The following is a 13,471-nucleotide window of genomic DNA, read 5'->3' as shown; positions in this document are numbered from 1 at the left end:
CTGCATATAGTGAAATTTTCTGTTGAAGTTCTTCCTGATAATCCCCTATATCTCATAAGCATTTTGACAGTGAACTGCCAGTGGCTCAATGACGATTTCAAAAAGCAGTGGTGACAAGGAACATCCTTGTCTAGTACCCAGTTCTAGTTTGAAGTAGTCTGAAATAATGTTGTTAATACAAACTGAAGCTTCTGGACTGGTATATAGTAGTTTGATCCATGCACATATGTTCGGGCCAAACCCAAATTTCTCCAATGTAGTGAAAACGTAGTTCCATTCAACCATATCAAATGCTTTTTCTGCATCCAAAGATAAGATTATCTCTGGGGTGTTAGACTTTGTGGGTAAATATATTATATTAAATAAGCATTGAATATTTGAAGCTAAGTGTTTGCCTTTAATAAACCCAGTTTGGTCTTATGATATTACTGAAGGAAGCACTTTCTCAATCCTTCTAGCTAGGACTTTAGAGAGTATCTTAACATCATTATTCAAAACTGACATTAGTCTATATGATGTACATTGTAATAAGTCCTTATTTTGCTTAGGAAAAATGGTAATTAACGCTTGGCGAAGGTAGAATTTTATTGTCTCTAGCTTCTGTAAATGTTGCTAATAAAAAGGGGAGCTAACTTAATTGAGAAATTTTTATAAAATTCAGCAGGGTAGCCATCAGGGCCTGCTGCTTTCCCACTCTGAAGTGAACTTATAGCATCTAGTAATTCTGATTTTCATCCAATTCCTCTGCACTGAGAGTATCTAGTTGTGGTATCCGTAATGTATCAGAAAACGCATTAGATTGTGTCTTTTCTCTCTATTATAAAGAAAAAAAATCTTGGGAGGGAGACGAGACGTGATCTTCTCGGAAGACAATTTGACGTCCCGCAAGAGACACTTTATTGTCACATAAGTCAAGGCAGCGAGACATTTAAAACAAGTTCACGGACTTCTAACCATGCAGTTGTTGGAATGTTTTTGGCAGAAAGACATCATGAGCTCCCAGCTCTTAAAACAAGCAGAACAAGCAGCTCGCCATCAGCAACAGAAAGCCAGCAGATGATTCGACTGCTTCTGCTTAGTGTGCGTTCAGTCCCCTATTAACAATGCGAACGGTAGAGACACGAAGTGGCAAAAGGACAGCTGCTGTACAGGCTTTTAAATGATCGACGTGCAGCGCGACAAACAGAACACGCAGCTCGCCAGCAGCAGACAGCCATAGCCGATCCGACAGTATCTCCTTAGGGTGCGTTCAGCTGACCCTCCCCCCTTCACAACACAAGCAGCGTTATACGTCCTGCGAGAAAGATTTAACCACGCCCGGGACTGGAAATAAAGGACATGTTTGGTTTTTACAAAAGTAAAGTAAAGTAAAAGTGAAAATAATGCATATGTAACAATTCACATGAAAATAACAAACTCTTTAAGTTGTATAAACGGTACACCAACCCCGGGGGAGGGCGAGCGAAGTGAGCAGAGTATGGAGCCCCCTAGTCTTCATTAAACTGAGTACAATAAAAGAACTTATAGTAGTCTTTAAATATGTGCATTATGTTTTTATGGTCAATGATTTTGTCTCCGTCTGTGTTGGCAATTACTGGTATTGCATTATGAACTTCCTGCTTGTGGATTTGTTGAGCTAAAATCTTACTAGCCTTCTCTCTGTGTTCAATAGTAATGTTGTCTTGATTTAAAAATGAGCTCTTCTGTTTCTTTAGTTGTCAAGAGGTTGAGTTCTGTATGTAAAGCCCGTCTTTTCCTATGAAGTGCCTCATTTGGACACCTGGCATGCTTTTGATCTGTTCTGTTAATTTCACCGATTAGCACCGATACCTTCTTGGTTTCCCATTTATTTTTGTAGGAAAGATATGAAATAATCTGTCCTCTTAAGAAAGCCTTCAGAATTTCCCCAGAGTATTCCTGCAGAGACCTCCGAGGATGTATCTGTCTCTTTAAAAAAAAAAAAAAAAAATTGCTTTTGCTTGGATATAAATTCTGTACAGTTCTCGTCTGGTAATAAAAGTGGGTTAAGATGCCAGCTGCGAGAGGAGTATGTGGGGCATAGTAATTTAAGCTCCATGATCAAAGGGGTGTGGTTGGAGATAACAACAGCATTGAACTTAAAAGATTTAATCATAGGCAAGAAATTTTTATCTATAAAGAAATAATCAATTCTTGAATAACAGTGATGCACTGGTGAATAGAAGGAATATGCTCTTCAGCTTGGGTTTAGAAATCTCCAGGGGTCTGATAAGTTGTGATCTGTTACAAACTATGTTAATTGTTTTTGCAGTGTTAGATGTCATTGCCCCTGTGGCAGGAGACCTACCATTGTCCCTGTGGCAGGATACCTATCTAAGTCTGGATTTAAAACACAATTAAAGTCACCAACCATTATAATTTTAATGAGTGTTCACATTGGGAATGGATGCAAATATGTTTTGGATGAAGTCCCTATCATCCACATTAGGTGTGTAGATATTTATCAAAATCAATTTACAGTTAAAAAAAATTACCCATGACGATCACAATCTAATACTACAAATGAGATTGTTCTATGTATAAGCATTCCCACATCTCTAGTTTTCTTTGTAAAGCTGGAATGGAATAATTTGGCTAGGCCAGTCCAGTCTCTGAGCAACCAAAACTGATCCTTACTTAATAAGTGTAAAAATACTATTTTAGATTTAGTCCTGTTAAGTGAGAGAATACTTTTTCTCTTTAATTCATGATTGAGACCTTTAACATTCTAGCTCATAAAGTTAACTGTTTGGTCATGGAGACATTGCTTCTGAACCTTTGATGAAATTTTGTAGTCTAAATTTAAGATAGTACATTATTACATAAGATTGCCTTGATCTTAATTTCCAATTTTTCCAGGAGTTATTGTCATAAAGGCTATTTTTACGTTGGCTCTTACAATTATAAGGATTAAAAGGATAGATTGCTTGCCCTCCTTCTCTCCCCTCATTTTAACCCCAATGTGAGGCTAGACCTCGATTCACAAAGTCCCAGTCCTCTGATATACCTAGTGACAGATCACGTCCAAAGCAAAACAAGCCCCCCAGCAACAGTGTATAAACCCTAATACAATAAACCAAGGGCATGATATTAAACAGTCCCCCATGAAAAAAAATACACATTAATCAACATCTTCATCAGCAGAATCTGACTCATCAACAATATGTAAAACTTAGTTTAAAGAGCAGTTCTTTTGATGATAGTGGTAGCTGTTATTTAATGCCATATTGTAAAGAAAAAAGAAATGTCAAATGCAACACAATCATTTCATCTTGCAGTCTTTGCTGACATCTAGCGGATACAATCAAACAATACACTCTAGACAAGTTTTGACGATGCCTAATAGTGCCAGCCACCCAACCGTTGACATCAATAGCCTTGAAAGTATTAAGCTAGAATTTAAAGCTTGTAATAAAAGTTACTGCTATGCATTTTTGTAAATGTAATTTTAGAGTATACTATTACTGTTTTTATGAATAATCGCATTGTGCAAGGTATAAAAAGTTTCTTTTTAAATAAAACAGTTGCACTTTTGAACAAAAACATTGCATAAAAGAAAAAGATTAATCAAAACAACTATTGGCCTACTAATTGATTGTCAAAATAACTGTTAGTTGCATCCCTATAGCAATGTTCAACTGTGTTTGGCTTTATACGTTGAATACTGTAAGAAATAAGAAAATGCTTAAGTAATACAGATGCAATTTTATTAATAACTGAACTCTGCAAGTCAGCTCAAAGAGCTACAAGCAATCACCTATGTAAATTCTTATTACATTTCATTAGCTGGCCTGTATAAACACTAATTCACTAATACAATATGTTTTCTTCCATAAACAAAATGTGAAAAATGACAGAAGCTTAATGTAAATTGCACTTTACAGATTTCAAATAGCAAGTAGATATATTCTTTTAACTTCTAAAACTGCAAAATTAAACTGATGCACACAAGATGAAATGTTTGTCTACTATGATATACTAATACGGGAGCCCTTGGTGCTTGTACATTTGAAGGGGCTGACATGACAAGAAAACATTGCACAGATTCTTCACATAAAAATAAACTTCATATATTCCCTTAGGTACCTCAGTTTACACATTAATTGATTTTTGTACCTACTCAATTCAATTTACACTATAGTGCCAGCTTCTGGTGACAGAAACACTGAAAAGAAGATTTTTGTCATATCTATGCTATGAACCACTCACTTATCTCAAATTTCCACTTACCTTTGATAGCCTGCTGAATAAAAGAAGTGGAACCATCACTGAGTGTTACAGCTAGACTTTCCATTGTTCACAAGACCTCAATTTGGAAAAGAAAAGGAAAAAAAAATTTCTAAACGGTACAGTCTGAAATCTACATTGTGTCTCAATCCTTGTGAATACGTACAAACTTTCATTAATGTAGTTGTTGTGAAGGGCTCATTTACACCAAAAAATCAACCTGACTGGGACATCTTTGGAGTATGAAGGGACAGGAAAACAAAAGTATGCAGAAAAAAACAATATAAGGAGAATGTGAAAACTTCACATATACGATTTATGAGCCAGGATACAAACTGAGGACTTTGGGAGCTATGAGACACGACCATCATTAAAATTTAGAAAAACACAAAACTTTACCTACAAAACCAATATATGTCATCTTAAAGATAACCACTAATAAATTATGAAACATGTTTTAGATAAAGTGCATTCTGTCAAAATAAAACTAGTTAATGCTAAAAAAAATTAACACAACTAATGCAAAACAAACTTTAGAGTAGTTAGAATATTATATATTCAATATATTCAATTAGAATACCAGAAATATGAGAACAGGTGGAGAACAACATTAAACATAGTATACAGAGATGGCCATAAAAGGATTGTTGTACATTTCGAATAAATAGATAAAATAGAAACAGTATCTAGGTATTAATCAAAAATACCAATTAAAATCCCTCCTAATACAAACAGCAATGATTCAACAGATTAACTTATCAATTGATTTTCTAACGTTAAGATTTAGAGACAGAGCAACCAATGGATCAAATGATGTTACTTCTTATGCACAATTCCTCAGTAATTTTAAAATAATAAGACATCAAACTTTATTTTTATTTTCTAAAATGAAACCAGCAAAGTGTTACTAGACTATTACAAATTAATTATTGAAATGGTCATTTCTTGTACTTACTTAGAGATTATAGTTAACTTACAGCGTACACCATCATTAGCCTGCACACTAATGGTCAGTTTTATAGATGTTTTCAAAGTGACACTAGTAAGTCTCTGTTGAAGAAATTAGATTAGCACCTAAATGTTTTAAAGAATACAGACTAATTTCAAGAATAACTGCACTGTCAAAATGACATATCTGCACCATGTTAGTAAGTTTATAAAAATATTTTAACATCATCTGAAGCTATATAAAAAAAAAAATAATTTACACACCATTTGTACATATGCCCAGTCTGTTCTGTTCAAGTAAATACCTGATGTTGGATTTACTGCACTGTTAGGTGGCAGGGGCAATCCATACACACTTCTCTGAAAAAATAAAAATAAGTTTTACATTGTCTGACACACAATTTGTAAAAGAGTAACTTTTTTTTAACTCAGGTCACTGATGAATTCATTGATTCATCCATTTTCCTAACCTGCTTATTCTACTGCAAGGTATCATGTAGTAGAAAACTACTCCAGCATCATCACACAAAAGGCTGGAACCAACCATGGAAGGCAGAGGAGTTCATTTACTTGTACAGAATACCTGTAAATTGGAAGACAGAGACTTACCTGAAAAGCACATTTAGAGATGTGGGAGAATACAGGAATATTAGTAGAAAAAGCATGACAAACAAAAGAATATGCGAAATCTAACATCAGTGCCTAGGTTAGGATTTGAACACAGTTTAATCAAAATTGACTGATTAGAAATTCTAATTATATTTTATGCTGAAGAAAATTGCTAGGCTCTAGAATAAAATGTAACACATTCAGCTCAAAAAAATTTGATCATCCTGTTCCCCCGCCCTCCCCCCAGTGTCATGCTTGTCAACATAAAGTATCTTATATAAATTTGCCAAGGCACTGTAATTTTATTTTTTTGCTGTATCTGTCAAGGTACACAGCTAATTATTCTTTTAATTCTGCTTCACTGCCCATTAATTTTAAATAAATGAAAAGTTATAATTTTTACAAAGTATACAGCAAAAATGAGTACACCAACCTCTAAACACAAAATATGTCTAAATTATGATCATTAAAATTTATAAAAAAAAACAAAACAAAATAATGTAATATCTGTAAAATAAGTCAATTAGGCAACATTATTTAACTCAGGAGCTGGAATTGAGTACATCCTTGGTTAAATTCTACAAATATGAAAAATTGTAGTACTTGGCATGTTCACCACTATTTTTTAGTTTAGCAATCATCCTATCGGGCATTGAGTGTATAAAGCATATTGTTACATCTATCCTGTTCCACTCCTAGAGAAGAACTTCCCTAAATGATTTGATGTTTTATGTGCACATCTGTACAACTTTTTCTTCAATATTCCCCACAACTGCCCAATAGGGCAGTAAAGCTGAAGTTATGTGGCACATTTGGCCAATCTAGAACTTTCACTTTGCTGTTTCTTGCGAATACAGCAGTGACCTTGGAAGAATATTAGTGGTCACTGTGATGTTGAAAAGTTGCCCGTTGACCCAGGGTGTAGAGAAAGGTTACATCTTTTATTTTAAGATTGTGCAGCATATTTGTGAATTTATGATGTCATCATGTTACTCCACTGTGTGAACCTTGCATTTCTCACTGTTCTCCTCTCCCTTGCAATGCCATATATTTTGGGCACTATCAGATCTGAAAAGACTGATTTTAGTCCCATGAGGCAAGAGTTGGGTCTTCTTGTGCTTTGGCTTCAGCAGTGGTTTCTTATATTGCCAAGAACCATGCATTACACTTCTGTATAAAGTGCATGTTACTGTATGAGATGAAACAGTCACTCCAGTTTTGTTTTCCACAGCTTCTGCTAGCTCCAAGGCACTTGCTATGTGTTTTTTTTTTTTTGCAGCATGGCTCTTCACCATTGTATAAAAAAAAATAAATCATACTTTCCTGATTAGTACAGACATGTTTCGTTGGTAAATGATAAACCAGTATTGCTGACAAAGTACCACTGTATAGGAACCTCAATTATTTCTTAGATGTAATGAGGGATAGCCTTTTTTTTAGCTTTCAGAGGGGGTGCACTCATTTGTACTGTAGTAACAATTAAAATAAAGCTTATGTTCACAAGGCTCTAAAAATGCATGCTTTAATATATGCTATGTTAGGACTTTGATTAATATAAATAATTACTCTTGACAAAGTGCAGTATACTCCAAGCTTTGTTTTATCCCTGTTGGGATATATAGAGACAGTTGATGTTGCTCAGAAGGAGCCTACTATAACAAGATAGAAACCAACAAAGGAAGGACAGTATGTCAAGTACTATGTACAAACCCAGTCAGCAAAACAAAAATAATTAATTAGGTGCTGTACAGAAAAGAACACCACCATTCATGCCTGGACAGAAAGGCATGTCCTACTCTGACAGGCCATGGGAACTGAAACTCTTCAGTGTTAAACAGCAAAGTCTAGATGGGCATTGATACAGTTAAATTAAAACCAGTGAATCACATACTTGAGTACATTAATGGATATTAACAAAATGAATTCATAACAGAAACAGAAAAGTACTTCACAAAAAGTCTGAGGGAATCTAGAAAACACTGCCACGTTGTGTAGCTGACATGGATACCTTGGCAACCACAAAAATATGACCAGCTGTGATCTTAGGAAAAATAAAATAAACAGCATGGTTACCTTGCCTGTAATATTTGGCATGCTCCCATGATTTCACTATTCAACTATTTTAAGTATTTATGTAGAGACATTCCCAATTGTAAAGTTACTTGATGATACCTTGCCTTAGGCTGTTTCCTGCTTTTCACCCACTGCTACCAGGATAGGCTGTGGCACTCATGGCCCTAAACTGGATTAAGCAGGATTGAGAGTGTTATCAATTTTTCTACTAATTCTCTAACTGAAGAATTACTAGACCTTGTCTTGGAGGTCATAGCGGCTGAAGGTTTTTATTCTGGGCAACTCGTTAGGAAGCCAATTTTTTAGATTTTTTTTTAAGATCATCTTCAAGGAGGGCAGGTATTTTTTAAGTAAGGATGCCCATACTGACACTGACTTTCGTTAGTTGCCTTTTACAGAAGGACAGCGACCTTATTCTAACCTCGGTTCACTTCAGATTTTCACATTTCAGAATCAAAAGTGGTTTGGGCATGTAGAGTGAAAGGCGGAGAATGGCAGGAAGAAGAGGTACATAAAGATGGAAATGCAGGGGGTGTGGGACAGAGTGAGGCCAAATGTGATGTTTGATGACATGAAAAGAATGGGTCTCATCACAAAGGATGCTCAGAGCCACAGTAGATAGAGGAAGAAAAAGTTGTGGGGAGGTGAACAGTTAACATAATTAAACCTGAAAAATGCTTGTTAAACTGGTGACAATGAAGTCTTAACTTTTACTTCACTTGCTTGTTCAGAATATTAAATCCTAAATTGCTTGTTTAACTTCAGAACAGCTGTAACTTAGCCCCACGTGCACTTCTTGTTCATCAAAAACTACCATTATCATTACAATATTTAATTATTATAAAATTTAAAAACCTGGTAAAACATAACAATTAAAACAAACCAGTCTGCTCCAGCTCACAAAATTTACTGACAAAATTATCAGAAATGTAAAATTTATACTGACAGAGTGAAGTCTCTGACAAGGCATAAAATGACTCATTTGTTTTCATAGACAAAAAGAATTAGCTTCTAGCTGAGACTCTTGCTAGAACGAAAAAAATCTAGTACCAAGACTGAGGACCCCTGGGCTAACTTCAAATTCTAATTTTCAGAATTTCTTAGGCTTCTCTTGGTACTCTTTTTGGTTTCAATTTAATAACTTGTTTATTGAACATTTCATGCTTTGTCATTGTTTCTTTCTATTTACTACAAGACAACTGAGTCACAAGTAACAAGCAAGACAACAAATAATCTGTTAAACTGCCATTTTCATCTGTAGGCGTGTACTGCTATTAAGTGGCAACTTTTAAGAGAACAATTTGGTAAAAATGATAAAACAAATTTGCTGAAGGATTCTAATCCTATCCAGTGTATGCTGATGATTTACCCAGTAAATGAAAATCTACATTGGATTAAAATTCTGTCATGGCAGAAAATTAAAATGAACTTATTATACAATAATTGTACATTCCAAAATACTGCAAATGATTTCTAATTATGATAGAGCAAAAACCTGTAGCCATTGAGACCATGCAAGGTTGGAGTTGAGCACCACACTCACACTCCCACACTGCAGCTGAGGCTTGGCGTGTGCACTGACTTGTGTCTGAAGTGGACAGGACTGATTTCAATTACCCATTACCCTAAAATGCATTAAGTGGGTTACAAATAAACGAACTGTGTCTATGTTTCAGTTCTATAAAATGTAACAATATTTACTAATCATTCTGATAAAGTGTACAAATAAGTGAAGAAAAATTAAATGACATTTATTCAAATTCAAGGCTATTCACTGTCAAGAAAACTGATCTTGCAAGCTACTCTTAAATGTTTTACACAATTTCAGCAGGATAAAGCAGTAAGTGATCTAACAAACAAGATATTTTATAAACTTAAAGTAGCTGGGTTACAAAAGGCAGAGGGGATTTACATGACAGATTTGTTTAGTCCTATGATGAGCTGGTGCTCTGCCTTGTGATCAGTGCTGTGACAACAGGCCCTAGCATGCCACTACTCTGAATTAAGCTGATTTGACAATATTATGTTAGGTTATGATTTATTATTTACTTCAAATAAATTATCAAAAGCTGATTAATAAAAAATAGTTTCACCTCAGAGCTGGCAAAGTAGATTTCAGACATCACAAACCTAAAACTAAATCTTTTTACTGCAAGACTTAAAGTTTCAGCCTTACAAATTTGGAGTCTCTTGCTTTAAGAGGTTGGGCACATTTCTTGCTTTTATGTCTGTCTCAAGCTGATAAAGATTCACATTTGAGATGGCCTGATAACTTACTGCTTGGAAGTAACAAAGATAAACTTGTCTGCTTAATCCACCCATCTTGTTATTAGTATCTACTCAGCTTGACACCTTTATCTAACGTGACTTATGAGGTCACGCTATGTTACAAATGTTTACAAGTATGTTTACAGCTGCACCAAAGGCAGGCTAAGGAACTTCCTTAGCCTCGGTGGAGCTTGACATCTAGGCTTGGGGACGAGGCAGACAAATCATAAAAAATAATTGCATTTTTTAGATTCTCATCTGTATTGCTATATACTGTATTTACATCAAATCCCTTGTCAAATGCAGTAAAAAGTGTGTAAAATAAATTTATAATATGAAGCAAGTCTCACATTAACACGTTTACAACTTCAAAAATTACAAAAAAGTACACAAATATTAACAATAATTAAATGACAGAGTGTGTCTATGTATTTTAATTATAACAAAACAAGCACTTTCTTCTTTTAACAAGTTAGAAAATGTATGCATTGCATAGCATTTGGTTGCAAATTAAGCTGATGTCACATTACATGACTTCTAGTTGGGGGTATGTCATATTTACTGACCACAGTTGCTGATCTTGTCACTAGAACATGTCAACTTAAATGACGAAAATTGCTACCCATGTCACACTTACCAACTGTATGTTGATCTTCCAGCACAGGCATGCTTACCTCTTTTTTTAACAAAGGTATGCTACCTGACAGAGCCCGGCACTGTATGAAAGGTTAACCGGTACAGTGAGTTCACTTGCAGACTTGGTCATTTTTTTCTTTTTTAAATTCTGTTGTTGAACTTAAAACACAAAACATCAGACAAACAAGTTTCTCTTCCGTTTATGCGGTCCAAAATGCCCAAAGTGTTTCTTATCACTACATTACATGTATTGTACTTCTGGGTGAGCATTCATTAGATGTAAATTCTCATGCACATAGAGTTTGCCCCTACAACTAAAGACAAAATCAAATTTGTTTGATTTTATGAGAACAAGTCACAAAATACTGAATACAAAATCTACAAGTTGAACTGTTCTCTCTCAAGATAAATCTGGAAAAGATCTTTAACTGAAATATATCCAGTATTTCTCTATCTGTTTTAAGGATTGGCAACGTACCACGTACAGAGCTGATTTGGGCATGATGGATTATAGTATTATTAGTGGATCCAGTCATCATCTAAACCCACTTATCCAGAGCAGAGATGCATCTGGAGCCTATCCCAGCAAGCTACAAATGCAGTCAGGATCAGACCCCTTAAGACACACGTGCACGCACACATATCAGGTTGATTTAGTATCACCAATTTACCTAACATGCATGTTGCAGGAAACCTTTGCAAACCCAAGTGCAAACTCCATGCTGGGAGCACCCAGGATGCAATCCCCAGTAACCTTACTACAGTGTTTCTCAAATAGTGGGGCGCGCCCCTTGACCTCGGGGAACAAGCTTTTTTATTTTTCTTTTAAATTTTTTTTGAATGTAGAATGCACTTTAAATCTTTTCTGTTACATTTAATAAAGCTATTCTTTGTTGTAAATTGGTCCATATTTCTTTCTTTTTTTATTCTCTTATACGTTAATAAGGATACAGTGTTATGCAGAGGTGTACTTATAACAATTTTATAGACAAATGATACTATTTATAGTCGCGTGGGGGGCGTGAGATGTTTTCTTCTTCCTAGGGGGGGGCATGACAGAAAATAATTGAGAAGCACTGCCTTACTAGGAAGCAGCAGCGCTACAATTGTGTCACCATGCACCTCATTCATTCATTAACATGTTTACATTAAATGTAGCCTTAAAACAATTTTGGAAAAAAAAACTTTTTTTATGTGACCTATTTTAGTAACACCTGTTTCAATGTGGTGGGCCTGGCCTTCCCTTAAATTGAATCCATGTTCAGTATCACACAGCTGAACCAACAACCAGCTTTGGCAAACCAGTTATCCACTTCAGATTGCTGCTGGGAGGCAGAGCCCCTGTTGGCAGCTCTGAACACAAGGCTGTAATCAAACCTGAACTGGACACCTGCAAAGTGCAGGAACTCATTCACACTCGGTCATTTTAGGCCAACTAATTTACTATGCACTGAAACTCCATAACAGAGAATGCATGTAAAACTGCACGACAGCCGGTATCAAATTCGACACCGTGAGGCTGGTGTTGTGCCGAAATCATTCCCCAATACACGCAAGTTACGAAAAATAAAGTAATACGTTTTGGGATGGGTAAGGTAAAAAAGTAAGGGCTATCGATTGATTTCATAATTTTACGAGTGCCTGTTGCGATCGTAAGATCACAACAATTTATATGTTGCGTGCTGCTCAGCACTTAATAGGAAATACTACTCGACTGTAACTGTGATAGGCTTTTGGGATGTCGGTATTGCCGCTGCCGAAATAATCCCCCGTTAACTCCAGACTGGAAAGTGAGAATCATTCAAGATTTCATCTGCCTTCACCTCCTGACCTGGAGATTATACCCTAGAAATTTCATGACTGTAGCTAACACAAAGCTACTTATAGGGGGGTGGGATGAATGTAGCACAATACTTGCGGTGGTAACCACTGCCATTTTATCATCCTTGTTAGCAAGGTCAATCGCCATTTACTAGTTGTGTAACTTTTGAAGAAACTGTTTTATGGTATTTACCGTTACGGAGGTTGGGTGGCAGTCTGATTACTTTCACTCGGTTAAAAACAACTAAGAAAGCCGAGAACTCGTGGTTAAGAGGCCCGAGTACGAGTTTCTCTCTATTACGACCTTCGTGAAATACATGGCTACATTTATAAGACAGTGGAAATTTGTTCCACCGAGCTACATCTGGAATGTTCTGTTAACCCCAAAGACGAGTAACAAGCCACGTTAGCGTTGCCTTTTTTATAATATGTGTCGTTCCTTTTAAGATGGGTGACATATTCGTAGGGCCTCCTGCATCGCTGCCAAGACGCAATGTAAACAGGGCCCTGGCCGCTCGTCTTTTTAAAAGGCTTTTCAGGGGCGCGAAGATGACTCCGCTCGCCCAGTTTCGCTCGCGTTATCGACAGCTCTGTCATGATTTACAGCTGCCTCGTTATCGGCGAGGAGAATCCCCTTTCCCTGAAAGACAGTGGCCTCTGCGCAAGTTTGTCGGATCGGCTCAGGAGCTTCTTCCCCCATTTTCCTATCCCATGTCTCCCTCGGCTCGGAGAGACTGCAGCGCAAACTGGGATACTCACCGCCAGCAGCCCGCCATGCACCAGGAGGGAGGACAGGCCCGGGAAGCTGCATACGGGACACTAGCCAACCCGCTGAAGGCGAATTTCTTCTGTCACATTCATATTTCGGTGA

At 36.4% G+C, this 13,471-nt stretch overlaps 1 protein-coding gene across 7 annotated transcripts in view; it reads right to left on the bottom strand.

Annotated features, from left to right (window-relative positions):
- The window catches only part of znf76 (zinc finger protein 76), a 48,282-nt gene extending 34,834 nt beyond the window's left edge, over positions 1-13,448 (bottom strand). For 2 of the 7 annotated variants that reach the window (XM_039748648.1, XM_039748653.1), the window contains exons 1-4: positions 10,781-11,589; positions 5,664-5,776; positions 5,458-5,553; positions 4,249-4,324 (exon numbers count right to left, since the gene is read on the bottom strand). In XM_039748648.1, the coding sequence (XP_039604582.1) occupies positions 4,249-4,312 (64 nt within the window). In that variant the 5' untranslated portion in view covers positions 4,313-4,324; positions 5,458-5,553; positions 5,664-5,776; positions 10,781-11,589. Of the gene's footprint in view, positions 1-4,248; positions 4,325-5,457; positions 5,554-5,663; positions 5,777-10,780; positions 11,595-13,359 lie in introns of those variants that run through there. The other 5 variants (XM_039748649.1, XM_039748654.1, XM_039748652.1 and 2 more) reach the window with 5 other exon arrangements.
- Positions 13,449-13,471: the final 23 nt, after the last annotated feature.

The sequence above is a fragment of the Polypterus senegalus genome, chromosome 3 (assembly GCF_016835505.1).
Source record: "Polypterus senegalus isolate Bchr_013 chromosome 3, ASM1683550v1, whole genome shotgun sequence".
NCBI lineage: Eukaryota > Metazoa > Chordata > Cladistia > Polypteriformes > Polypteridae > Polypterus > Polypterus senegalus.
Note: the sequence above shows the minus strand (reverse complement) of the source record. Positions and strands in the feature narration are given on the sequence as shown.